This window comes from Phocoena sinus, chromosome 3 (assembly GCF_008692025.1).
Source record: "Phocoena sinus isolate mPhoSin1 chromosome 3, mPhoSin1.pri, whole genome shotgun sequence".
Classification (NCBI taxonomy): domain Eukaryota; kingdom Metazoa; phylum Chordata; class Mammalia; order Artiodactyla; family Phocoenidae; genus Phocoena; species Phocoena sinus.
The window spans coordinates 145,717,976-145,745,819 of NC_045765.1; the positions used below are offsets into that span (position 1 = coordinate 145,717,976).

The following is a 27,844-nucleotide window of genomic DNA, read 5'->3' on the forward strand; positions in this document are numbered from 1 at the left end:
CAGGAAGTTCTCAGGATGCCTCACAAGCACCCTAGCTGGCAGCATTAGCTCGTTGAGGTAAAGCTTGAGCCCCTGAATGGTTTCCCCTTCCGAGGACAGCATGTGCAGGCGAACTGCAGAAATACCTTGACACCTTCTTGGGCTGACTAACTTCCGCTGCTCTCCGGGTTTCCTTTTGGGTGAGTGGAGGTAGGCTTAGGAAATTAGAAAAGCACTAGAGAGACCTGCAGACTCAGAGTGGCTCATGGTCCTGTGGTCCTATGCATAGCCTCATGGTACAGATGAAGGGACTTGTCCAGGGTTGAACTAGCATTTGAACAGACCATTTCCCTTTGTGTGACTTGGCAAAGAGAAAAATTGCTTGTTACTTTTTCAAATGAAAGCCCTAGCCGGGCCTGGAAGAGAATCGCAGAGACCGGCTGAGGAGCCTTGGTAGAGCAATGGTGGGAAAAGTTCGGGAACCGGGAAAGGCCGGAAAGGGGGCAGCACTGAGCTGAGGAGGGTCAGGGAGTGGGGTCCTCTCTGCCCCATCCCTGCGCCCTGTATGAGGGGCTGGCCTGGGGGGGCCTCTCACTCGGAGTCCCGCCCTGGGTGACTTTCCCCGGAGCTCCCCTATTTGGCCGGCTTGGCCGGGCTCTGGGCGGGGCCGGCGGAGCGCGGGGGTGGGAGTCCCGGAGGAAGATGCGCGGAGCTGTCTGCGAGGAGGCCTGGCGTCCAAGGCAGAGGGGTGGGGATCGGGGGTGGGCTGCGCCCTCCCGCTCTGACCCATTCCGCACCCCATGGAAAGCAGACGCTGTCAGCTGAATCACTCCACTTTCGGGAGGAGGGAGGGGACGGAAAGGTAACTAGCCCCTTTCTGCTTAAAAGAGCAAAGGGAGATCGTGGGCAGCCTTGTAGCTTCCCCCTCCCCACTCCTGGACCATGCACCCCTGCATCTTCTTGCTCGGCCACAGGCGAGGACTTGATTTCTTGAGCTAAAACTTGTTGACTTTTCTCTCCGCAACAACTGAACCATGCCATGTGCACAGAGGAGCTGGCTTGCAAAGCTCTCCGTGGTGGCTCAGCTCCTAAACTTGGGGGCCCTTTGCTATGGGAGACAACCTCAGCCGGGCCCTGTGCTCTTCCCAGACAGGAGGCAAGGTTAGTGGCTTTTCTTTATTTCCTTTGAAAACCGCAGGGGTAAGACGCGAGCAAAGTTGGTTGCTCTCTTTTCCCTTCCCCCACTCGGCTGAGCTCTGCAAAGACGTTTGGCTGGTTGCGAGGAAATCTGGGCTGGGAGCATCTTGCATTTCAGTGCTTAAGGTGTAGATTCCTTACTTTTTACCGAAAGACGAGGATCCACATCTCTTTTACACTGAGGATGCTGCAGTGAAGACTCTGGAGGTAGCTCGGAACCACCCCCAACTGTCTCTTTTGTCTCTTCTGAATGCTGCACTGTTTCAGTCCCTACTTTTCAGATGCTGAAAACGGAAAATGATGTTTTTTTAAAAAGTTCCAACTGTCCACTGGCAGTCATTGCCATGTTTTTAGTTAGTTTGAAACTTCTGGTGAGGTAAGGGGAAATGTGATTCCACCCCCCCACCCCCCCACCCCCCGCTGAGTGAGCTTGGCTGTGTTTTCCTGGAAAGATTTAGGGCTGTGTTGTAAAAATAACAGACCTTTTAGAGAAAATTTCCTACCATAGGGGCACACCTTTCCCGGTCCTGTCTTGCTGGTCACAGCTGGCTGCTTCTCTTTCAGAATTTCATGGAACTCTACAATGCTATAGAAAGCATTGGAGGAGTTGTGATGGAAAATTTGTTATTATTATTATTGTTTGTTGTTATTATTATATATTTTTAAAACCTAACACCCTGAGCAGGATGGTATTGTTGCCTCTGTTTTTTTTTTTTTTATTGGACTTGCAAGGGTCAGACACACTTTCCTGTTTGGTGGGGAGTTTGTTGGACTTCTGAGGGGAAACAGTCATGGCAGCAGCAATGACCTGCGTGGCTGGAGTGTGTCCCATGTGCCAGGACTGCTAAGGCACTCTGGTGTGTCAGCCTCTTGACCACTGACAACAGCTGCCTGGGGTGCAGGGACCACTGTTACCATCCCTGCTTTACACCCATAGAAACTGAAGCTTGGGGAGTTTACGGGCTTAGCTATGGTGGAGTGAGGTTTTAAACCCAGGTAGCCACACTCCAGAGGTTGGCTTCTTACAATCAAGCAGCATTGTCCTAGAACAATAATAGGGACAACACACACACACACACACACACACACACACACACACACACACACACAGCACGGAGTTAGCATCCATTAAGTCCTGTGTCTGCTGACAGTGCTCAAGTCTCGGGAAGCTTCCATAGCCTCCTGACCCCCTTTAATGCCCAAGACCACTTGGGTGGCAAACATCACCAGCCTGACCTTGTTGAGGGTTTCTGCCTACGTTGCAAAGTTCAAATACTGCTGGAGACCTCATTTGTTGCTCACTTCCAGAGCCATCAGAAGCAGGTCCCTTTGCTTTCCTGGGAAGCCAGAACGAGCAAACCCTGGGGTGAGATGTCAGTCAGCCAGCACTCGCTTGTGTAAACGATCCAGATACGATCTCCCACCCCCAAGTTTAAAATAGCGTTTGTTGTTCTTTGAAAAACAGCCCTTTTGTGAAAAGTCTCTCTTTTGCTGGCAGCACAAACAAAGACTGCAAGCACTTCCCAGGGCATTTGGAGATGATTTGGTTCAAAGACATGCATTCTCCTGGGTTGGTTTTCAGCTCTGCTTGTTCCACATCTTTGTAAGCAAATTCAGCTTAGTGTGGGACAGACTCCACTGGGACTTGCTTTCTCCTCTCTAAAAAAGTGAGAGATGGTTGTCTTTCCCGGTCACCTTTAGGGTTATGGGCTGAGAAGAGTTGATACCGAAAAATAGCTGTACAGTACTCTGAGCTTATTAGTGATACACAGATATATAGATTTAAAAAATAATTTCCAAAATAATTTTCAGATTTTAATTAAAGACCTAAAATGTAAGACCTGAAACCATTGAAATCCTAGAAGAGAACATAGGCAGAACACTCTTTGACATAAGACGTAGAAATATTTTTTTGGAACTGTCTCCTAAGGCAAAAGAAACAAAAGCAGAAGTAAATAAATGGGACCTGACTAAACTTAAAAGCTTTTGCACAGCAAAGGAAACCATCAACAAAATGAAAAGACAACCAATTGAATGGGAGAAAATATTTGCAAATGATATAACCAATAAGGGGTTAAGATAAAAATATATATATACACACACACATATATATGTATAAAACTCAATATCAAAAAAACCAAACAACCCAATCAAAAAATGGGCAGAAGACCTGAATATACATTTTTCCAAAGAAGGTATAGAGATGGGCAACAGACACATGAAAAGATGCTCAACATCAATAATCATCAGAGAAATGCAAATCAAAACCACGATGAGATATCACCTCACACCTTTCAGAATGCCTATCATCAAAAAGTCAACAAGTAATAAATGTTGGTGAGGATGTGGAGAATATGGAACCTTTGTGCACTGTTGGTGGGAATGTAAATTTGTACACTACGATGGAAAACAGTATGGAGGTTCTTCAAAAAGCTAAAAATAGAACTACCATGTGATCCAGGAATTCCACTGCTGGGAAAATATTGGAAGAAAATGAAAACACTAATTCAAAAAGATACATGCACACCAGTGTTCATAGCAGCACTATTTACAACAGCCAAGGTATGGAAGCAATCTAAGTGTCCATCAATAGGTGAATGGATAAAGATGTGGTATATATATACAATGGAATACTACTCAGCCATAAAAAAGAATGAAATTCTGCCATTTGCAACAATGTGGATGGACCTAGAGGGTATTATGCTTAGTGAAATAAGTCAGAGAAAGACAGATATTATATGATATCACTTGTATGTGGGATCTAAAAAATAAAACGAATGAATGTAACAAAACAGAAATAGACTCACAAATATAGAGAATGGAGTAGTGGTTACCAGTGGGGGAGAGAGGGGTAGGTTTAAGATAGAGGTAGCGGGTTAAGAGATACAAATTACTATGTATAAAATAAATAAGCTACAAGAGTATATTGTACAGCACAGGGAAGTATAGCCATTATTTTGTAATAACTTCAAATAAATAAAATTAAACTAGAAAAAAATTCAGATTTTTAAAAGTCTTTTCATCAAAATATTTGTTCTCAGTCAACTCACCAGTGGATTTACAAGTAATCCCCATTTGGTTCAAAAGAGAAATTTCTGAGCAGATTTCCATGTAGAACTAAGAGAGAGAGAGGGAGAGAAGTGAGAGAATGAGAATAAGAATGAGGGCAAGCTAGTTAGAGAAGGAAATTCTTCTTTTTTAATTTAATTTTATTGAAGTATAGTTGATTTACAATGTTGTGTTAATTTCTGCTGTACAGCAAGGTGATTCAGTTATACATATGTATACATTCTTTTTCATATTCTTTTCCATTATGGTTTATGGCAGGATATTGAATACAGTTCTCTGTGCTATACAGTAGGACCTTGTTGTTTATCCATTCTCTATATAATAGTTTGCATCTGCTAATCCCAAACTCCCAATCCATCCCTCCCCCAACCCTTTGGCAACAAGTCTATGCTCTATGGCTGTGAGTCTGTTTCTGTTTTGTAGATAAGTTCATTTGTGTCATATTTTAGATTCCACATATAAGTGATATCATATGGTACTTGTCTTTGTCTTTCTGACTTACTTCATTTAGTGTGATAATCTCTAGGTCTATCCATATTCCTGCAAATGGCATTATTCCATTCTTTTTGATGGCTAAGTAATATTCCATTGTATATATGTAACACATCTTTTTTATCCATTCAACTGTCGATGGACATTTAGGTGTTTCCATGTCTTGGCTATTGTGAATAGTGCTGCTATGAATATAGGGGTGCATGTATCTTTTCAAATTAGAGTTTCATCTGGATATATGCCCAGGAGTGGCATTGCTGGATCATATGGCAACTCTATTTTTAGTTTTTTGAGGAAATTCCATACTGTTTTCCATAGTGGCTGCACCAATTTACATTCCCACCAACAGTGTAGGAGCGTTCCCTTTTTCTCCACACCCTCTCCAGGATTTGTTATTTGTAGACTTTTTAATGATGGCCATTCTGTCCAGCGTGAGGTTGTACCTCACTGTAGTTTTGATTTGCATTGAGAAGGAAATCCTTAAGGCTTCCAGGGAATAGGATGACCAGAGCTTTGCCTCCACATGACCTGCTTGCTGCTTCATAATTAAGCAATCTCCCTAGAATTCCATTTCCACTCTGACAACATTTTTGAATTGCACCCAAATTCTGAACATTCAAACTTTCAAATTACTTCAGATGTCATGTCTGCCATCCTCCTTAATTTTGAAGATGAGGAATGAGAGGCCCAGCTGGTCCATCAGTCAACATGCATTTACTGAGCACCTACTCACTGCCGTTCCAGCAGCGGCATCAAGGGAGTCACACAGGGTCCTGCAGTAGGAGGCCGACTCAGAACCTCCATGACTATTAAGGTTCCTTCTAGTTCTAAGGGGCAGGCAGAGTCTGGATTTTAGATCTAGGAAGGACCATGGAAATAAATCCAATCCTTTCTGGGACTAGAAACAGGTAGATTGGGCAATCTCTGCCCACTATTCTTTCCACATTGCTCAGTGGTGACATACACAATTGTGTGATGACCTCCACAAGGCTCCCAATGAAGTATCAGAACAATAGGAAGTATTAATCTTGCACACAACACATGGCCTCTCTTCTATAGCTGACGATATCCCCTCAGGTTCGTTTTGCCCTGTACTGTTTACAAGTCACTGGTCACTTCCATGACCTCTTTTGCTGCTGACAACTCCATGAAGTTGAGAGGACCGGCACTTCATCCCATGTTAGAGACATGCTCCAGGTTGCACGGACTTGGGCGGAACCGAGGGAGCGCTGCAGTGCATTTCAAGACCAATGTCATAATCATGTATTTATGCCATTTGAAAAAAATAACTTCTGCAAGGAGGAAATAATTTCAGATCTTAATGTAAGAAGAGCCTTCACAGGGCTTCCCTGGTGTGCAGTAGTTAAGAATACGCCTGCCAATGCAGGGGACACAGGTTCGAGCTCTGGTCAGGGAAGATCCCACATGCCGCGGAGCAACTGTGCACCACAACTACTGAGCCTGTGCTCTAGAGCCCGCAAGCCACAACTACTGAGCCCATGAGCCACAACTACTGAGCCTGTGAGCCACAATGGCCCCAGCCCTGTTGACACCCTACCTTGATGTCTGGCTGTCAGTGGTTGCCCCTTGAGAAGTAGTGAGAGCAAAGGTTAGGAAGTTGGGCTCTGGGGTCAGATTGCCACAGCAGGAATCCTCACTCCTCTTTATTGTCTTTTTACAGAGGTGGGGATGAAGGCTAAGACAAGGACACTTGTTAATCATATTCCAGATAATTGTGAGGATGACCAAGACCAAATTGGTATACTCTAAATGCCATCTTTGACCATAGAAATGGTAAAAATTAGGAGTTATTATTATTTCCTGACATCTTATTTCTCCATCCCTGTCATATCCCCTCTGAACTCTGCTTTCTATTGGCCAGGACGATAGCTAGCTCATATTCCAAACTAAACATCTACTGAGAGAAAGCCAAGATGAGTGCAAGCCTCTCCCCATCGCCTGGAGCTTACATGTATTTAAGGCCACAGAGATCCCTAGTAGCCAAGTTTCTATCTTTATTTATATATATTTTTAGCTGCGCCTCGCGGCTTGCAGGAATCTTAGTTCCCCGACCAGGGACTGAACCCTCGACAGTGAGAGTGCAGAGTCCTAACCCCTGGACCGCCAGGGAACTCCCCCAATTTTCTATCTTTAATACCAAGAGTAAGTAGCTAGTGTTTAGACAGTGAGTGTTATCTGTCAAGCAGTGTTGCAAATCTATTACATATATTACTGCATTGAATCCTCACAACCACCCTAGGGGGGAATACTATTATTGTTATGCCCATTGTATAGATGAGGCAGGTGGGCCACCCACCGAAGCTACACTCTGTAAGTGGCCTCCTGTTTCCATCCACACCTATTGGCAGATGTGGCTTAGCCGCTTCCTTTGCAGTAAAATCAAGAGGTGAAACTGGTCTTACCTCCCATTACTTCACCTGATAAAGAGGCAGTTATTTTCTCCATTTATTGCTGAGTGACTCGAGGCCTCTTAAAGAAGTCATACAGTTCTTTTACTGTCAGATCATCATCCCCAGGGGCAGTGCTATTACCTCTCCTCTGCTATCCCCGCTGCCAAGTACAACTGCTTATGTACACAAAATGCAGTGGCCAAGAACATGATTTTGAAATAGGAAGCACAAGATTTTAATCCAAGTAACATTGCATGTTGGCTTTGTGACCTCTCTTACATTCTGTTTCTTTTTCTATGAAATGGGGATAGTAACTGAATCTGTGTCACAGAGTCGTTGTGTGTATTAAATGAGGAGTATTGTAGCAAGTGTTCGTTAAATGGTTCCTATAATTATTATATGATCATACAACCAGCTTATGCTGGCTCTCTTAAAAGCACATTAGATCAAAAGCAACTGGGTCAAAAGTTGTATATGTATTTCCTCTTTTATTCTTTGGGCAATAGGTGCTGGGGTTTAGGCAAGTTAGTCTTTCATTTTATATTTAAATCATGTTTAATTCTTTGAGATGTATCTTCAGAGACAGGTCCTATAAGGCAGCGGTCTCCAACCTTTTCGGCACCAGGGACCGGTTTCGTGGAAGACGATTTTTCCATGGATGGGTTGGGGGATGTTTGTTCAAGCTGTAATGCGAGTGATGGGGGGAATGGTTCAGGAGGTAATGCGAGCGATGGGGGATGATGGGGAGAGGCAAATGAAGCTTCACTCGCTGGCCCCCCTGCTCACCTCCTGCTGTGCAGCCCGGACCCTAACAGGCCGCAGACCAGCACCGGTCTGCGGCCCGGGGGTTGGGGACCCCTACTATAAGGGACATAAGAGCTTCTCTTGAGAGGAGTCATCAGGACAGGACCACGTACAGGGGGTACCATTGCAGGATAATGGCTGTATTCAGTTGAATAAGACTTTTTCTGCCTCTTACTGCTCCCCACTTCTCCAACCCTGGAAGAGCCAGAGACATCACTGTGAGTCATAGAAGAAAAGAGAAACATGAGAGAAATACTAGAGAAGCTGACTACATCCAACCTCAGCCAACCTGCCCATTCCCCCCTGAGGTCTGAACTCTGAAGGACAGTGAAGCTCTGATACTAACGAGGTCCAGATATTCCTTGGGGAGCCGGCAGTACATAGGCCTGAGTCAATTTGACTCCTGGTGTGTGGTACATTAGCACTATTAATTTGTGTAAAACACCTTTCTTGTTTTGTTTACTTACGCATTTGGGTCCCCATTCTCCACTCCCATTCCTCTGCATAGAAAACCATTTTAATGGGTTCCATATGTATTATTTTGTTCAAGTATGTTCTGGCAAACTCTGTGTTATTGTTTTTGCATGTATTTTCCATGAATGTCAATGGCTCTGTATTAACTTGTTTTGTTTCTTATTTTTCATTGAGCATTGTTTTTAAGGTTTGTTCATGTTGCTTTGTGCTCTGTTGCTCTTAGTTGCTGCAGTCAGAAACAAGGGTCTGGACTTTTAATAGTCTCTTAAAAATTGAGACTATTGGTTAGTACCTAAGAGTGAAAACTGTGCTCTGTCTCATATTTCCCTCTTTCTTTCTTTTATTGAAATATAATTGACCTACAACACTCTGTTAGTTCCAGGTACACAACATAGTAATTTAATATTTCTATACATTTCAAAATGATCACTGACTGGTAAGTATAGTTACCACCTGTCACCATACAAAAATATGGCAATATTATTATTACTATTTTAGATTTTAGCAAAAGAATTTATTTTATTTTTTAAAAATTTAATTAATTTATTTTTGGCTGTGTTGGGTCTTCGTTACCGCACACGGGCTTTCTCTAGTTGTGACGAGCGGGGGCTACTCTGTGTTGCAGTGCGCGGGCTTCTCACCTTGGTGGCTTCTCTTGTTGTGGAGCACGGGCTCTAGGCATGCAGGCCTCAGTAGTTGTGGCTTGCAGGCTCAGTAGTTGTGGCTCACGGGCTCTAGAGCGCAGGCTCAGTAGTTGTGGCGCATGGACTTAGTTGCTCCACGGCATGTGGGATCTTCCCAGACCAGGGCTTGAACCCATGTCCCCTGCATTGGCAGGTGGATTCTTAACCACTGTGCCACCAGGGGAGCCCAGAAGAAGAATTTATTAAAGGGATCCTGGATTGCTCAAAGAAATGCCAGGAGAGCTGAGAGCCAAGTGTGGATGCTTTGCAGGAGGAACAAAGGTCAGAATATGGCTGCCTCTGCGGCCACTGCCTCTGCCGTGTCCTAGACACTTCAGCTTTTGATGCTCATCCACTGGGGTTGGATGCTGGGTGCTGCTTGCAAGCCCCAGCTCCTCCTTCATCTCGGGGCCGCTACCATAATCCCTGCTTCTTAGTATCACTGCTTCTGGATTCAAAGTCAAGGCAGTGCCTCTGATGAATGAAGCGTGAGTGTACGGGTTGCTCCAGAGCCGCTAGACTGGTGAGGGACATGCTTCTTGCATCTTCTCTCCTGGGAGGTGGGCTCTGTTCCCAAGACCCATGATGAGGAACTCCCCAAATGTGGTAAAGACGTTCAGATGCAAGGCAGCCATAGGAACAACCAATGGTCATCTTTACATCTACTGTATGAATGATGCAGCTAGACCTGGTGGAGGATACAGACGTGAATCACACCTAGAACCTGCCTTCAGAGGCCTTATAGACTTGGAATTCTCTTCCTTTCAACGTGTACATTTATTTGGCACCATAGTTTGCAAAGCCCTCTCACTGTCATTGTTTCATTAGCTCCTCCCAACAGCCATGTAAGGTAGACAGAACTGATATTATCTCTATTTTATACTTGAAGAAGCTAAGAAGTTAGGTGATGAACCCAAGGTCCCACTGCTGGTGAGTGGCAGAGCGGGAACTTGGCCTGTCCTCTGATTCCAGGCCCAATGTCAACCAGATGTAAGACGTGATCACAAATATTTTGTTTCATTGATTCCTAGGCATGCGGTTTTCCCCCACATTTTTTTTTTAATGTTAACAAAACAAGCCTTTATTTTTAACTTTTCATCACAGAAATTTTCAAATGTGCACTAAAGAAAATAATATAATAAACTCCCATTACCCAACACTTCAATAATTACAAATTATGGCTACTTTTGTTTCATCTATAATCCCCCCTCACTCCCACCTCCGCCCCCAGTATTTTATTTTATTTATTTATTTATTTATTTTTTAAAACTTATTTATTTTTGGCTGTGTTGGGTCTTTGTTGCTGTGTGTGGGCTTTCTCTAGTTGTGGCGAGCAGGGGCTGCTCTTTGTTGCGGTGCGCGAGCTTCTCATTGCGGTGGCTTCTCTTGTTGCGGAGCACGGGCTCTAGGCACGTGGGCTTCAGTAGTTGTGGCACATGGGCTCAGTAGTTGTGGTTCGTGGGCTCTACAGCGCAGGCTCGGTAGTTGTGGTGCATGGGCTTAGTTGCTCCGTGGCATGTGGGATCTTCCCGGACCAGGGCTTGAACCCGTGTCCCCTGCATTGGCAGGCGGATTCTTAACCGCTGCGCCACCAGGGAAGCCCCACCCCCAGCATTTTAGAGCAAATAGGCTTCCTTAAAAGATAGGACTTTTAAACTTAGTGATTGCACGCTTCACATGTCTGTTTCTCTTTTATCACCTCACCAAGACACTAGATAGAGTATGGCGCCACTTTATGCAAATTTTTTTAAATTGAGGTATAATTGATATATGACATTCCACTCAGGTGTACAATATAATGATTCAATATTTGTATACAGTGAAAATTATCACCACAATGTTTAGTTAACATTTGTCACCATAAAATGTTAAAGATTGTTTTTCTTATAATGAGAACAACATTTAAATTTGCACTAGAGTATTATTGACTATAGTAACCATAGTGTACATTACATCCCTATGACGTACTTATTTTATAATGAGAAGTTTATAGCTCTAGATCCCCTTCACCCATTTTGCCCAACCCCACAAGTCTCCTCCCATCTGGCAACCACCGATCTGTTTGGTAGATCTATGAATTCAGTTTTATGTCTATTTTTTCAGTTGTTGTGTCTTTTAGATTCCACATATAAGTGAAATCATACAGTATTTGCCTTTACCTGTCTGGCTTATTTCACTGAGCATAATATCCTCAAGGTCCATTAGTGTCTCAAATGGCAAGATTATATTCTTTTTTAATGCTGAGTAGTATTTTTCTGTGTATGTGTGTGTGTGTGTGTGTATATATATATATATGCCATATCTTTCTTATCCATTTATCTACTGATTGACACAGTTGTTTTTTTTTCATATCTTGGCTATTGTAAATAACGCCACAATGAACATAAGGTGCGTATATCTTTTTGATTAGAGTTTTTGTTTTTTTTCAGATAAATAACCAGAAATGCTGGATCATATGGTATTTCTACTTTTAATTTTTTGTTTTCCCAAAAAATTTGGATAAATTTTACTTATTTTTTTCTGCCTAATTGTTCTAGCTAGGAACTCCAAAATACGTCAAATGAAAGTCCTATGAGTGAGCAGTCTTTTCTTGTTCCTGATCTTAGACGAAAAACTTTCAGCTTTTTACCATTGAGTATGTCATATATGGCCTAGGTTATACTGAGGTATGTTTAGTCTACGCCCACTCTGTTGAGAGTTTTTATCACAAGCAGATGTTGAATTTTGTCAGATGTTTTTTCTGCATCTATTAATACAAGCATGTGATTTTTGTCTTTTATTTTGTTAGTGTGCTGTATCATGTTGATGGATTTGAAGATGTTGACCATGCTTGCATTGCTGGAATAAATCCCCTTTGATCATGGTGTATGATCCTTTTAATGTATTGTTAAATTCAGCTTGTTAATATTTTGTTTTGGATTTTTGCATTTATGTTCATCTGTGTTATTGGTGTGTGTATGAATGTGTGTGGTCTCTTGGTCTAGGATTGGTATTAGGGTAATGCCGGATTTGTAAAATGAGTTTGAGAGCATTCCCTCTTCTTCAGTTTTATAAAATAGTTTGAGAAGTGTAATTATTAATTCTTTAAATGTTCGGTAGAACTCACCTGGACTTTTTTTTTTTTTTTTTGTGGGAGTTTTATTTTTTTCTGACTCAACCTCCTTCCAAATAATCAATCAGTATTTTAAAAAATTTCTTCATGATTCAGTCTTAGAAGATTGTGTATTTCTAGGAATGTATCCACTTCTTCCAGGTTATGCAATTTGTTGTTGTTAAAGTGTTTATAATAGTCTTATGTTACTTTGTATTTCCTTGATATCAGTTGTAATTTCCCCTCTTTCTTTTCTAATTTTATTTATTTGAGCTATGACTCTTCTCTTAGCAAGTCTAGCAAAATGGTTGTCATTTTTGTCTTTTCAAAGAACTAGCTCTTAGTTTCATTGTTCTTTGTATTGTCTTTTTAGTCTTTATTTCATTTATCTCCTCTCTGATCTTTATTACTTTATTTCTACTACTAACTTTGGGCTTCATTTGTTCTTCTTTCTCTAGTTTCTTTAGGTGCAAAGTTAGATAATTTATTTGAGGTTTTTTCTTGTTTCTTGAGGTAGGACTGTATTACTAGAAATTTCCTTCTTAGAATGGTGTTTGCTGCATCCCACAGATTTTTGGTTTATTGTATTCCCATTTTTATTTGTCTCAAGGTATTTTAAATTTTCTCTTTATTTATTTGTTTATTTATTTATTTATTCATTGTTTCTATCCATTCAGCCATTCTATAACTTTTTTTTTTTAGAATCTTTTTTGGAGTATAATTGCTTTACAATGGTGTCAGTTTCTGCTTTATAACAAAGTGAATGATCTGTATGTATACATATATCCCCATATCTCCTCCCTCTTGCAACTCCCTCCCAACCTCCCTATCCCACCCCGCTAGGTGGTCACAAAGCACTGAGCTGATCTCCATGTGCTGTGCAGCTGCTTCCCACTAGCTATCTATTTTACATCTGGTAGTGTGTATATGTATATGCCACTCTCTCACTTTGTCCCAGCTTACCATTCCCCCTCCCTGTGTCCTCAAGTCCATTCTCTACGTCTGCATCTTTATTGCTGTCCTGCTCCTAGGTTCTTCAAAACCTTTTTTTTTTTTGTATTCCATATATATGTATTAGCATACGGTATTTGTTTTTCTCTTTCTGACTTACTTCACTCTGTATGACAGACACTAGGTCCATCCATCTCACTACAAAAAACTCAATTTCATTTCTTTTTTATGGCTGAGTAATATTCCATCGCATATATGTGCCACATCTTTATCCATTCATCTGTCAATGGACACTTTGGTTGCATTCATGTCCTGGCTATTGCAAAGAGAGCTGAAATGAACATTGTGGTACGTGACTCTTTTTGAATTATGGTTTTCTCAGGGTATATGCCCAGTAGTGGGATTGCTGGGTCATATGCTAGTTCTATTTTTAGTTTCTTAAGGAACCTCCATACTGTTCTCCATAGTGGCTGTATCAATTTACATTCCCACCAACAGTGCAAGAGGGTTCCCTTTTCTCCACACCCTCTCCAGCACTTACTGTTTGTAGATTTTTTGATGATGGCCATTCTGACCAGTGTGAGGTGATACCTCATTGTAGTTTTGATTTGCATTTCTCTAATGATTAGTGATGTTGAGCATCCTTTCATGTGTTTCTTGGCAATCCGTATATCTTCTTTGGAGAAATGTCTATTTATGTCTTCTGCCCATTTTTGGATTGCATTGTTTTTTTCCTTCATATTGAGCTGCATGGGCTGCCTGTAAATTTTGGAGATTAATCCTTTGTCAGTTGCTTCATTGGCAAATAGTTTTCTCCCATTCTGAGGGTTGTCTTTTCATCTTGTTTATGGTTTCCTTTGCTGTACAAAAACTTTTAAGTTTCATTAGGTCCCATTTGTTTATTTTTGTTTTTATTTCTATTTCTCTAGGAGGTGGGTCAAAAAAGATCTTGCTGTGATTTATGTTAGAGAGTGTTCTGCCTATGTTTTCCTCTAAGAGTTTTATAGTCTCTGGCCTTACATTTAGGTCTTTAATCCATTTTGAGTTTACTTTTGTGTATGGTGTTAGGGAGTGTTCTAATTTCATTCTTTTACATGTAGCTGTTCAGTTTTCCGAGCACCACTTATTGAAGAGGCTGTCTTTTCTCCATTGTATATTCTTGCCTCCATTATCAAAGATAAGGTGACCGTATGTGTGTGGGTTTATCTCTGGGCTTTCTATCCTGTTCCATTGATCTATATTTCTGTTTTTGTGGCAATATCATACTGTTTTGATCACTGTAGATTTGTAGTATAGTCTGAGTCTGGGAGCCTGATTCCTCTAACTCCGTTTTTCTTTCTCAAAGTTGCCTTGGCTATTTGGGACCCTCTGTGTTTCCATAAAAATTGTGAAATTTTTTGTTCTACTTCTGTGAAAAATGCCATTGGTAGCTTGATAGTGATTGCATTGAATTCATAGATTGCTTTGGGTAGTATAGTCATTTTCACAATGTTGATTCTTCCAATCCAAGAACATGGTATATCTCTCCATCTGTTTTTATCATCTTTAATTTCTTACATCAGTGTCTTATAGTTTTCTGCATACAGGTCTTTTGCCTCCTTACATAGGTTTATTCCTAGGTATTTTATTCTTTTTGTTGAAGTGGTAAATGGGAGTGTTTCCTTAATTTCTCTTTCAGATTTTTCATCGTTAGTGTATAGGAATGAAAGAGATTTCTGTGCATTAGTTTTGTATCCTGCTACTTTGCCAAATTCATTGATTAGATCTAGTAGTTTTCTGGTAGCATCTTTAGGATTCTTTACATATAGTATCATGTCATCTGCAAACAGTGACAGCTTTACTTCTTCTTTTCTGATTTGGATTCCTTTCATTTCTTTTTCTTCTCTGATTGCTATGGCTAAAACCTCCAAAACTATGTTGAATAATAGTGGTGAGAGTGGGCAACCTTGTCTTGTTCCTGATCTTAGAGGAAATGGTTTCATTTTTTCACCATTGAGAATGATGTTGGCTATGGGTTTGTCATATATGGCCTTTGTTATGTTGAGGTAAGTTCCCTCTATGCCTACTTTCTAGAGGGTTTTTAGCATAAATGGGTGTTGAATTTGGTCAAAAGGTTTTTCTGCATCTATTGAGAAGATCATATGGTTTTTATCCTTCAATTTGTTAATATGATGTATCATGTTGATTGATTTGTGTATACTGAAGCATCCTTGCCTTCCTGGGATAAATCCAACTTGATCATGGTGTATGATCCTTTTGATGTGCTGTTGAATTCTGTTTGTTAGTATTTTGTTGAGGATTTTGCATCTATGTTCATCAGTGATATTGGCCTGTAGTTTTCTTTTTTTGTGACATCTTTGGTTTGGGTATCAGGGTGATGGTGGTCTCATAGAATGAGATTGGGAGTGTTCCTCCCTCTGCTGTAATTTGGAAGAGTTTGAGAAGGATTGGTGTTAGCTCTTCTCTAAATGTTTGATAGAATTTGCCTGTGAAGCTATCTGTCCTGGGCTTTTGTTTGTTGGAAGATTTTAATCACAGTCTCAATTTCAGTGTTTTTGTGGTTGGTCTGTTTATATTTGCTATTTGTTCCTTGTTCAGTCTTGGAAGGTTGTACTTTTCTAAGAATTTGTCCATTTCTTCCAGGTTGTCCATTTTATTGGCATATAGTTGCTTGTAGTAATCTCTCATGATCCTTTTTATTTCTTCAGTGTCCATTGTTACTTCTCCTTTTTCATTTCTACTTCTATTAAATTGAGTCTTCTCTGTTTTTTTCTTGATGAGTCTGGTTAATCATTTATCAATTTTCTTTATCTTCTTAAAGAACCAGCTTTTAGTTTTATTGATCTTTGCTATTGTTTCCTTCATTTCTTTTTCATTTATTTCTGATCTGCTCTTTATGATTTCTTTCCTTCTGCTAACTTTGGGGGGTTTTTGTTCTTTTTTCTCTAATTGCTTTAGGTGTAAGGTTAAGTTGTTTATTTGAACTGTTTCTTGCTTCTTGAAGTAGGATTGTATTGCTATAAACTTCCCTCTTAGAACTGCTTTTGCTGCATCGCATAGGTTTTGTGTCATTGTGTTTTCATTGTCATTCATTTCTAGGTATTTTTTGATTTCCTCTTTGATTTCTTCAGTGATTTCTTTGTTATTAAGTAGCATATTGTTTAGCCTCCGTGTGTTTGTATTTTTTATAGATTTTTTTCCTGTAATTGATATCTAGTCTTATAGCGTTGTGGTCAGAAAAGATACTTGAGACGATTTCAATTTTCTTAAATTTACCAAGGCTTGATTTGTGACCCAAGGTATGATCTATCCTGGAGAATGCTGCATGAGCACTTGACAAGAAAGTGTATTCTCTTGTTTTTGGATGGAATGTTCTATACATATCAATTAAGTCCATCTTGTTTCATATATCATTTAGAGCTTGTGTATCCTTATTTATTTTCATTTTGGATGATCTGTCCATTGCTGAAAGTGGGGTGTTAGAGTCCCCAACTATTCTTGTGTTACTGTCTATTTCCCTTTTTATGGCTCTTAGCATTTGCCTTATATGTTGAGGTGCTCCTTTTGTGGGTGCATAAATATTTCCAATTGTCATATCTTCTTCTTGGATTGATCCCGTGATCATTATGTAGTGTCCTTCTTTGTCTCTTGCAATAGTCTTTCTTTTAAAGTCTATTTTGTCTGATAGGAGACTTGCTAGTCCAGCTTTCTTTTGACTTGCATTTGCATGGCATAACTTTTTTCCATCCCCTCACTTTCAGTCTGTATGTGTCCCTAAGTCTGAAGTGGGTCTCTTGCAGACAGCATATATATGGGTCTTGTTTTTGTATCCATTCAGCCAGTCTATGTCTTTTGGTTGGAGCATTTAATCCATTTACATTTAAGGTAGTTATCAGTATGTATGTTCCTATTACCATTTTCTTAATTGTTTTGGATTTGTTATTGTAGGTCTTTTCCTTCTCTTGTGTTTCCTGCCTAGAGAGGTTCCTTTAGCTTTTGTTGTTAAGCTGGTTTGGTGGTGCTGAATTCTCACTTTTGCTTGTCTGTAAAGATTTTACTTTCTCTGTCATATCTGAATGAGATCCTTTCTGGGTAGAGTAATCTTGGTTGTAGTTTTTCCCTTTCACTACTTTAAATATGTCCTTTCACTCCCTTCTGGCTTGTAGAGTTTCTGGTGAAACATAAGCTATTAACCTTATGGGGATTCTGTTGTATGGTATTTGTTGTTTTTCCCTTGCTGCTTTTAATATTTTTTCTTTGTATTTAATTTTTGATAGTTTAATTAATATGTGTCCTGGCATGCTTCTCCTTGGATTTATCCTGTATGGGATTCTCTGCACTTCCTGGACTTGGTTGAGTATTTCCTTTCCCATATTAAGGAAGTTTTCAACTATAATCTCTTCAGATATTTTCTCAGTCCCTTTCTTTTTCTCTTCGTCTTCTGGGACCCCTATAATTCGAATATTGTTGTGTTTAATGTTGTCCCAGAGGTCTCTGAGACTGTCCTCAATTCTTTTCATTCTTTTTTCTTTAATCTGCTCTGCGGTAGTTATTTCCACTCTTTTATCTTCCAGGTCACTTATCCGTTCTTCTGCCTCAGTTATTCTGCTATTGATTCCTTCTAGAGAATTTTTAATTTCATTTGTTGTGTTCTTCATCATTGTTTGTTTGCTCTTTAGTTTTCTAGGTCCTTGTTAAACGTTTCTTGTGTTTTCTCCATTCTGTTTCCCAGATTTTGGATCATCTTTACTACCATTACTCTGAATTCCTTTTCAGGTAGACTACCTATTTCCTCTTCATTTGTTTGTTCTGGTGGCTTTTTACCTTGTTCCTTCATCTGCTGCATATTTCTCTGTTTTCTCATTTTGCTTAACTTACTGTGTTTGGGGTCTCCTTTTCACAGGCTGCAGGTTCATAGCTCCCGTTGTTTTTGGTGTCTGCCGCAGGGGGTAAGGTTGGTCCAGTGGGTTGCATAGGCTTCCTGTTGGAGGGGACTGGTGGCTGTGCTCTGGTGGATGAGGCTGGATCTTGTCTTTCTTGCAGGACCACATTCGGTGGTGTTTTGGGGTGTCTGTGACCTTATTATGATTTTAGGCAGCCTTTCTGCTAATGGGTGGTGTTGTGTTCCTGTCTTGCTAGTTGTTTGTCATGTCTAGCTAGGGTGTCCAGCATTGTAGCTTGCTGGTTGTTGAGTGGAGGTGGGTCTTAGCATTGAGATAGACATGTCTGGGAGAGCTTTTTCTGTTTGATGTTACATGGATCCAGGAGGTCTCTGGTTGACCAATGTCTGCAACTCAGCTCTCCCACATCAGAGGCACAGGCTTGACACTCAGCTGGAACACCAACACTTTGTCAGCCATACGGCTCAGAAAAAAAGTGAGAAGAAAATAAAGAAAGAAAAAAATAAAATGAAATAATTATAATAAAAATTTTTTAATTATTAAAAATTAAAAAAATATTTTTAAAGTAATAAACAGAAAAAAGTAAAGAATGAACAGAACACCAAACCAAAAAAAACAAATCCACCATAGATAATAAGCAATAGAAACTATATTTAAAAAAACAAAAGGACAGACAGAACCCTAGGACAAATGGTAAAAGCAAAGCTATACAGACAAAATCACACCAAGAAACTTACACATACACAGTCAGAAAAAGAGAAAAAGGGGAAAAATTATATATCTATACTAAAAAAGAAAAAAGGAAGAGAGCAACCTAATCAATAAACAAAGCTACCAATGATAATAAGCTCTAAATACTAAACTAAGTGAAACATAAATCCAGAAACAAATTTGATGCAGAAAGCAAACGCCAAGTCTACAGTTGCTCCCAAAGTCCACCTCCTCAATTTTGGGATGTTTCATTGTCTATTCAGGTATTCCACAGATGCCGCGTGCATCAAGTTGACTGTGGAGATTACCTGAGGGCGTCTGTTCTTCGACCAGACAGGATGGGGTTAACGAAGCAGCTGATTAGGGGGCTCTGGCTCACTCAGGCCCGGGGGAGGGAAGGGTACAGATGTGGGGTGAGCCTGTGGCAGCAGAGACCAGCATGACATTGCAACAGCCTGAAGTGTGCCATGTGTTCTCCCTGGGAGGTTGTCCCTGCATCACGGGACCCTGGCAGTGGCGGGCTGCACAGACTCCCAGGAGGGGAGGTGCGGACAGTGACCTATGCTTGCACACAGGCTTCTTGGTGGCTTCAGCAGCAGCCTTAGCGTTTCATGCCTGTCTCTGGGGTCTGCGCTGATAGCCACAGATCGCACCAGCCTCTGGAGCTTGTTTAGGCGGTGCTCTGAATCCCCTCTCCTCGCGCACCCTAAAACAATGGTCTGTTGCCTCTTCAGCAGCTCCAGACTTTTTCCCAGACTTCCTCCCAGCTAGCCGTGGCGCACTAGCCCCTTCAGGCTGTGTTCACACAGCCAACCCCAGTCCTCTCTCTGGGATCTGGCCTTCGAAGCCCAAGCCTCAGCTCCCAGCCCCCGCCCATGCCGGCGGGTGAGCAGACAAGCCTCTCGGGCTGGTGACTTCTGGTCAGCACCGATCCTCTGTGCGGGAATCTCTCCACTTTGCCCTCTGCACCCCCATTGTTGCGCTGTCCTCCGTGGCTCTGAAGCTTCCTCCCTCTGCCACCCCCACTGTCTCTGCCCTCGAAGGGGCTTCCTAGCGTGTGGAAACTTTTCCTCCTTCACAGCTCCTTCCCAGAAGTGCAGGTCCCGTCCCAATTCTTTTGTCTGTTTTTTCTTTTGCCCTACCCAGGTATGTGGGGAGTTTCTTGCCTTTTGGGAAGTCTGAGGTCTTCTGCCAGCGTTCAGTAGGTGTTCTGTAGGAGTTGTTCCACATGTAGATGTATTTGTAGGAAGGAAGGTGATTTCCATGTCTTACTCCTCTGTCATCTTGAAGGTTTCACCATGACAATATTATTGACTATATTCCCCACACTGTATATTTCATCCCCATAACTCATTTGGTAACTGGAAGTTTGTACCTCTTAATCTCCCTCATCTATTTCACTCATCCCCCTACCCCTTCCCCTTTGGCAACCACCTGTTTATTCTCTGTATCTATGAGTCTGTTCTGTTTTGTTATGTTTGTTCATTTGTTTTGTTTTTTAGATACCATATATAAGTGAGATCATAGGGTATTTATCTTTCTCTTATTTCACTTAGTATTATACCTTCTAGGTTCATCCATGTTGTCACAAATGTAAGATTTCATTCTTTTTTATGCCTAGTAATATTTTATGGCTGAGTAATATTCCATTGTATGTATATGTCACATCTTCCTTATCCATTCATCTATTGATAGACACTTAAGTTGCTTCCATATCTTGGCTGTTGTAGATAATGCTGCTATGAACATTGGGGTGCATATATGTTTTCGAATTAGTGCTTCTGTTTTCTTTGGAGAAATACCGAGAAGTGGAATTGCTGGATCATATGGTAGTTCTATTTTTAGTTTTTTGAGGAACTGCCATACTGTTTCCCATAGGGTCTGCAGCAACTTACATTCCCCCCAACAGTGTACCAGGGTTGCCTTTTCTCTACATCCCTGCCAACAGTTGTTATTTGTTGTCTTTTTAATGGTAGCCATTCTGACAGGTGTGAGGTGATATCTCATTATAGTTTTGATTTGCATTTCCCCAATGATTAGTGATGTTGAGCATCTTTTAATGTGCCTGTTGGCCATCTGTATGACTCCTTTGGAAAAATGTCTGTTCAGGTCCTCTGCCCGTTTTTTTAACTGAGTTGTTTTTTGATGTTGTCTGTCCTATATTTCATCCAAGGCACAGATGAACGACAAGTGTGTTTGAAGGCAGTTGTCTGGAAAATAACTCTTTTGTAATTGTAGCCTATCAAGTCCAGTTCTTTTGTTTAGCCAGCTACACATGTGTTCACTGCTACATCCACACAAATGAATTGGGTACCTGTGATGTGCAAGATTCTGGCCTCTAAAGGGTTTGGGAATAAATAATATAATAAACAAAAGGCTTTGTAAAATTGGGCTGTTCTGGGAGCTACAGAAAGTAAGAACATGGGGGTTCAGGGGAGGGAGAAAGAACTTTAAGCAAGGACATTAGGAGAAAGAAGAGGGAGAATTTGAGTTGGGACTTTAAAAAATAAGCATAAGATTATGTTAAACATAAGATTTTGATAGAGAGTATGAAAGACATTGTAGTTGGGGAGGTAACTTGAACAAAGTAACGCAAGTTACAAAATGCAAGAGGTACAGCTGGGAGGTGGAAATAGAAAAGTAGAAAAAAGTAGAATTTTTTTCCTCTTTCTCTCTCCTTCTCCCTCTCCTTCCCCTTTTGTTTTCTTCTTTCCTTCCTTCCCTCCCTCTTTTTTTTTTTTTTTTTTGCCTGAAGCAAAAGATTCGTTTATCTGCATAAGTGGTTAATGGTTTGCTTTAAGTAGTCTGTAATCCAGAGCCTGATGCTTACTCCTTACTAGTTAGATTCCTTGTTATTCTCAAACAGGAGAATGAAGAGGCAGTGGTGGAGATTTCAATTTGAGGAAGTCAAAAGGTGTCTGTGTTCTCGTGTGTGGAAGGAAGGAAGAAGTGTGCGTGTCTTGCATTTCTAAAGTGGCAATTTTCCTATTTTGACCCCATGCCTCTGATCCTAATACATTCCCTTACCATTTTATGTTGTATATTTTATAAAAATAAAAAAGAAACACCCACGTTCTTTTAAGTACTCATTGCTACATTACAGAACACTTGTGCTGTAACCGTGCAAGGTTTGTCAGAGTGTACATGATGGGTTCGCTGTGCTTTTGCAGTTGTCCTCCAACATGACTTAACTGGAAATTCCAGAGGCATTTACGCTCCTTATGTGAAGCCCTGTGATTTGTATTAATGAACTCTAGACCTGAAATGTTCCTGTTTGTCATAATGATCTTGCCCCTTTCCTAACCATATTCCTCATGAGTTAATTCTTGTCTTAGTTTGTCTCCAGTAAAACATCTGACATCCAGAGCTATGTCTTGGTGTCAGCTCAGAGAGAGCCACCTGTCATCTACGAGACAGCCCCAGGTAAATTTGTGTTGTTCGGGGAATTTGATATTGATGGTGTTTGTATGGTGGAAATGATCTCTACACTTCAACAGTGGGATTTTGCAATCAACAGGGTAAAATCTAAGTTCCAAACAAGGTGTATTTGTCTTGCCACAGACTCAGCAGGGATCTCTTAGGCTTATTCTGCGTCTCCTTTTTTTCCAGAGCATTTTGTCAAGGCCCTGCCAGAATACCACGTGGTGGCTCCTGTCCAAGTCGACGCAAGCGGACATTTTCTATCTTATGGCTTGCACCATCCTGTCACCAGCAGCAGGAGGAAGAGAGATTTGGATGGCCCAGAGGACCGGGTGTACTATAGAATTTCCCATGAGGAGAAGGACCTGTTTTTTAACTTGACGGTCAATCAGGGATTACTTTCCAAAAGCTACATCGTGGAGAGGAGATATGGGAACCTCTCCCATGTGAAGATGGAGGCTTCCTCGGGTCCCCCCTGCCATCTCAGGGGCACAGTTCTGCAGCAAGGCACCAGGGTTGGGACTGCAGCCCTCAGTGCCTGCCATGGACTGGTGAGTCCCCTTACTTCTCTGCCCTCAGTCCCTGACTCTCGTGGCCTGCACACCCACTGCCAGTGGGTTCGTAGATGCATTTAGCACATAGGAATTGAGCACTTGTGGTGTGCATGGTCCGGGCTTCCAAACAGGCTGGGGAGATAATGCATAAAATTAAAATCAGTCTGGGTGGTACGGGGAATAAGGACATTGAGGGTCCAGGAAGAACTTCAACCAGGAATATCAGGGCAAGGAGAGGAGGGGATTGGAGTTGGGTCTTCAACCTCCGAGGCAGCTCTGAGCGTGCTGGTGACTGACTGGCTGGCCAGCCCCTCCTGAGTGCGAGACTTACAGATGGGATGGTGATGGCAGCAGCTGCTATGATCTAATTGTTGACTGTGGGTAGTTTATAATCAGATCTCATGTGGGCCCTTGGGCTGTCAGTTGATTCCTTTGTGCCTCCATTTTCTCCTCTGTAAAATGGAGATAATGATAGCACCCAACTCACAGAGCAGGGATTGGCAAACTACAGCCCACAGGCCAAATCTGGACCACCTCTTGTTTCTATAAATAAAATTTATTGAAACACAGATATGCCCATGTGTTTATATTGTCTACGGCTGCTTTTGAGCTGCAACAGCAGAGCTGAGTGGTCAGGATAGAGACTGTATGGGGCCACGAGGCCCCAGATATTTGCCATCTGGTCTTTGCAGAAAAAGTTTGCTGACCCCTGTAATAGAGTACTGTGAGAATTAAATGAATTCATATATATATAAATCTTAGAAGAGTATTTAGTAAATAATAGATAATGAATATTGGCCGCTATTATTAATATTTCTAACATGCCAGACACTGGAATATGTGGCCTATTATGTGATTTATGCACATTGTCCTCTCTACAATGTCCCCCCACCCCGCCACCAGTTTAGCTATGTTTTAACAGATGATGCAGTTTGGAGATGTTGAATATCTTTACTGTGCTCTTGTTGATTTGAGCCCGAGTCTTTCAACTGTTCTGTGCTGCCTCTCAAAATGTGACCAAGCTTGTTTTTCAAAATTTAAACCTTAAAAAAAAAGTGGTCCCTTTGTTCCCCCTTACTTCTAGCAGCGACAACAGTGACAGCCCCACTGGCAGCTGCATGGCGAACAATGCCTAGGACTTATGTTGAGGTCTGGTCATGCTGGAGTAGGGGGCAGCGCTAACCAAGGGTACTTAGGGACTGACTGCAGGCGGAAAGCCTCCAGAGTCCTGGGGACAGTTGTGGCAGAGACTTGGGCATCGGCCTTGGCACCTGTACCTGGGCTTTTTTTTTTTATATATAAATTTATTAATTTATTTATTTGTTTGTTTGTTTATTTTTGGCTGCGTTGGGTCTTTGTTGCTGCACGCGGGCTTTCTCTAGTTGTGACGAGCGGGGGCTCCTGTTCGTTGCGGTGCTTGGGCTTCTCATTGCGGTGGCTTCTTTTGTTGTGGAGCACGGGCTCTAGGCATGTGGGCTTCAGTAGTTGTGGCACATGGGCTCAGTAGTTGTGGCTTGCAGGCTCTAGAGCACAGGCTCAGTAGTTGTGGCGCCTTGGCTTAGTTGCTCCGCGGCATGTGGGATCTTCCTGGACCAGGGTTCAAACCCGTGTCCCCTGTGTTGGCAGGTGGATTCTTAACCACTGCGCCACCAGGGAAGCCTGACCGGGGTTGCTTTGCTGGGCAACCCCGCTAGTGGCATTCATATTCCTAGAGGAAGTGCTCATCTCAAATCCTCCCATCCTTACTGCCAGTTTGATGAGAATCCTGCTCTTCATAATTTAAGAGTCTGTTTATCCTGCACCTGTCTAGTTTGGTTTTGCTTGAAAACTGTGGGAAAATTAATGTAAAACATTGTACATCAGTGTAAAGGTACCAAGAAAGTTCAATATTTTGAAGGACCTCTGGGGATGAATCGTTTTGTACAATAAGTGGAAAGTCTTGCTTTGCCTTTTTTTGGTAAATCTAGATTTTCATATGTAGCTATTTATCATTTCATAAATGACACAAAATAAAAAAAGATGCCCTATTCTTTTCTTCTTCTCCCAGGGTCTCATACAGTGCTTGGTTGAACCAGGGGATATCTCCTGGCTCCGTGGTCCTAATCCTCTGGGTTTCCTCTGGGTTCATATGACATTTTCCCTTTGCAATTTCTGCTTTCATTTCTATGAGACAACCCTGGAAGCATCAGTGTCACCTGATCCTCTACGACTAGGGTAACAGAAGAAAGAGCCCTTGTTCTAGAAGGACAGGCACATAGGAGTGAAGTGATCCACAAAACAAACATGCAAAAGCCACACTGCTCCAGAGAACACTGATGGGGGAACCCACATATAGTCATTAACCATTAACCATTCATAAACTGTTATGGTGCTCATAAAATCCTAGAAAGTTTAAATGCCATTGCCTTTCTGTGGCCTAGAGCAGTTTGATCTGTGACTTCACAGAATCAACATCACCTGGGATTTCATTAAAAAGGCAGATTCATGGGCTCCACTTCAGAACCAGTGCATCAGAATCTCTGGGGGTGGGCAGAAACCTATGTGAGTGTGTTTTAACAGCTTTGCTGAGATGTAATTCACATACGTACAATTTACCCACTTAAAGCATACAATCCAATGGCTTTAAATATATTCACAGGGTTTTGCAGCCATCACCACAATAGATTTTAGAACATTTTCATTAGCCCCCAAAGAAACCCCTTAGCAGTCACTCTCCAATCCTCCCATCTCCCCTCCTCCGTGGGAGCCTCAAATCTACTTTTGGTGTCTGTTAACTGCTTTCTTTGAAACCTTTGATTTAATGACCTCTTCAGGAGATTCTGGTGCTCCCTAAAGGCCTGGACTAGGGCAGTCATTCTTAACCCAGGCTGAACATTAGATCAACTAAGGCTTTTTTTTTTTAATTGAAATATAGTTGATTTACAATACTGTGTTAATTTCAGGTGTATGGCAAAGTGATTCAGTTATATATATATATATGTGTATATATATATTTCAGATTACTTTTCATTATAGGTTATTACAAGTTACTGAATAGTTATTCCCTGTGCTGTATAGTAGTACCTAAGGAGCTTTAAAAAGGTACCCATGCCACAACCCCATCTTCCAGATGCTCTGATTTGACTGGTCAGTGGGGGTGGAGCCCAGGCATCAGTATTTTTAAAAGCTCTCTAGGAGATTCCGATGTGCATTAGGTGTTGCCAATCACTGGATTAGTGCGAGTGGGTATTAATTAGCAGTATTAGCCAATATTGCTCTAAAGTAGCCGCTCACCCTAGGTGATTCTAGCATGCAGCCAGGGTTGAGGAACATTGCCCTCAATTTCTCCCTACTTCCATCTTGTTTTCTCTAAGGGAAATTGCATACTGTTTAGCATTATTCCAGGCTTGGGAATAGAATACTGGGAGCTTTGCAATTTCTAATGGCCCCAGACAGCTGCAAGATCCACCATGTGGCCATTTTCAGATTCAGATTTCAGATTCATGCTAAGCACAGGGGCACAAAGAAACGAATGTGAACTAATAGACTTATGTGGTGGCCAAGATGATGGAAAGTTTTAGATCTAAATCACTGAATGATGTTTTTCCAGGAGAACCAGTCCACTGGGATTATTTTGGATCTTTTCACACATAATTGGACAATTAATGGATGATTATAAAAAAGGCACCGAAAGCCAAATGAGTTTCTTTTGTGAGCACACAAGTTGGCTGGCTTCAAGCTCATTTGCTCATGTGCCATCATTTCACAGTGCTCATCTACAGTGGTTCTAGTCAGAAGGTAGTGGTTGGACTTGTGTCTGATTTCTCCTGGCCAGTTGTCTGGGGCCTGATCTCCAGGATATTTATTTTCCTTTTCACCCAGGGACGACCCCACACTCAGATTCACAGGATGGCAGGCTTAGGATATGCTGCCTCTAAGCCTTCCAGCACTCTTAGGGACAGAGGTGGCTTTGGGGAAGGCTTTCTGAGGCAGGAAACCCTCTTGTGTGGAGCAGGACATTTGCTTCTTGTTCATATGGCTCAGGGCTGGCATATTCTTTGCTTCAGATGGGCTCATCCTAATGTTGGAGGCTGTGTTCTCTTGGAGTTTTCTATAATTTGAGGTTCATCTAGTCTCCCTTGGAGAAGACTCAGATGGTTACAAACTGAAGACCCAAGAAAGGTCACCCATGACAAGATGTGGGATGACCTCCTTCCTCCAGTTAATATCCTCTCACACGGCTCTGGTACCCATCCTCTTGGAAGCTGCTTTCAGACCGGGTCAGTCCCCATCTGAAAGTTGGCTCAGCAACTTTCTCTCTGTCGTCTTCACCATTTTCACCTTCTTTTCCCCTCAACACTTGTATAAACTTTGAAGTTATGGAATTTGTTTCTTCTGAACAGTTTAGTTGATTTGTTTTAGTCTATGTTCTTTGATAGAGAAACTGTATTCTTTAATCAATTAGATTCGGAATTCATCCGCAGTGGGAGTTGTTACCTGTGAGAACCCTGGGATGGTGCTGGATTTGCTGTTATCAAGGGCCCTACAGGATGTGTTGCAGGCTAGTTTGCCGTTCGTATTTCAGTTTAGATTTCTGGACTGGGAGGATAGCGCAAGGTGTTAGACTCCACACTTACGTGTGATACAGGGCTGGGGTTCTGCCTCTTCATGGAGTACCCCACTTCCACCAAAGGGCGTGGGCTAGGCACGCACTATCTAGACTGCGTACTTGAGTCAGTAAAAAAATACTATGGATTAAAATTTTGAAAAGGTGTTATTTTTAGTTTTTTTTAGAGTTAAACTTTTTATGTTGAGATAGTTGTGGTTTCATATGCCGTTGTGAGAACCTATACAGGTCCCCTTCCCCCCCAGTGGTAACATCTTGCAAAATTACTATATAATATCATAGACAGGATCTGACATTGATACAGTCAAGATGTCCAACATTACCATCAAAACAATCACTCGTGTTGTCCTTTTAGGCACACTCATTTCCTTCCTGCCTCCATTCTCTCCTTATGTTTCCATTTTATATTTAAGTTCATGATCATTTTGAGTTAATTTTTTTTTTTTTTTTTTTTTTTTTTTTTTTTTTTTTTTTTTTTTTGCGTTACATGGGCCTCTCACT

At 41.5% G+C, this 27,844-nt stretch overlaps 1 protein-coding gene across 2 annotated transcripts in view; it reads left to right on the plus strand.

Moving 5' to 3' along the window:
* Positions 1-887: 887 nt before the first annotated feature.
* Positions 888-27,844, plus strand: part of ADAMTS12 (ADAM metallopeptidase with thrombospondin type 1 motif 12) — a 394,308-nt gene continuing 367,351 nt past the window's right edge. For both annotated transcript variants that reach the window (XM_032628621.1, XM_032628622.1), the window contains exons 1-2: positions 888-1,140; positions 22,373-22,734. In XM_032628621.1, coding sequence (XP_032484512.1) covers positions 1,014-1,140; positions 22,373-22,734 — 489 coding nt within the window. In that variant the 5' untranslated portion in view covers positions 888-1,013. The remainder of the gene's footprint in view (positions 1,141-22,372; positions 22,735-27,844) is intronic.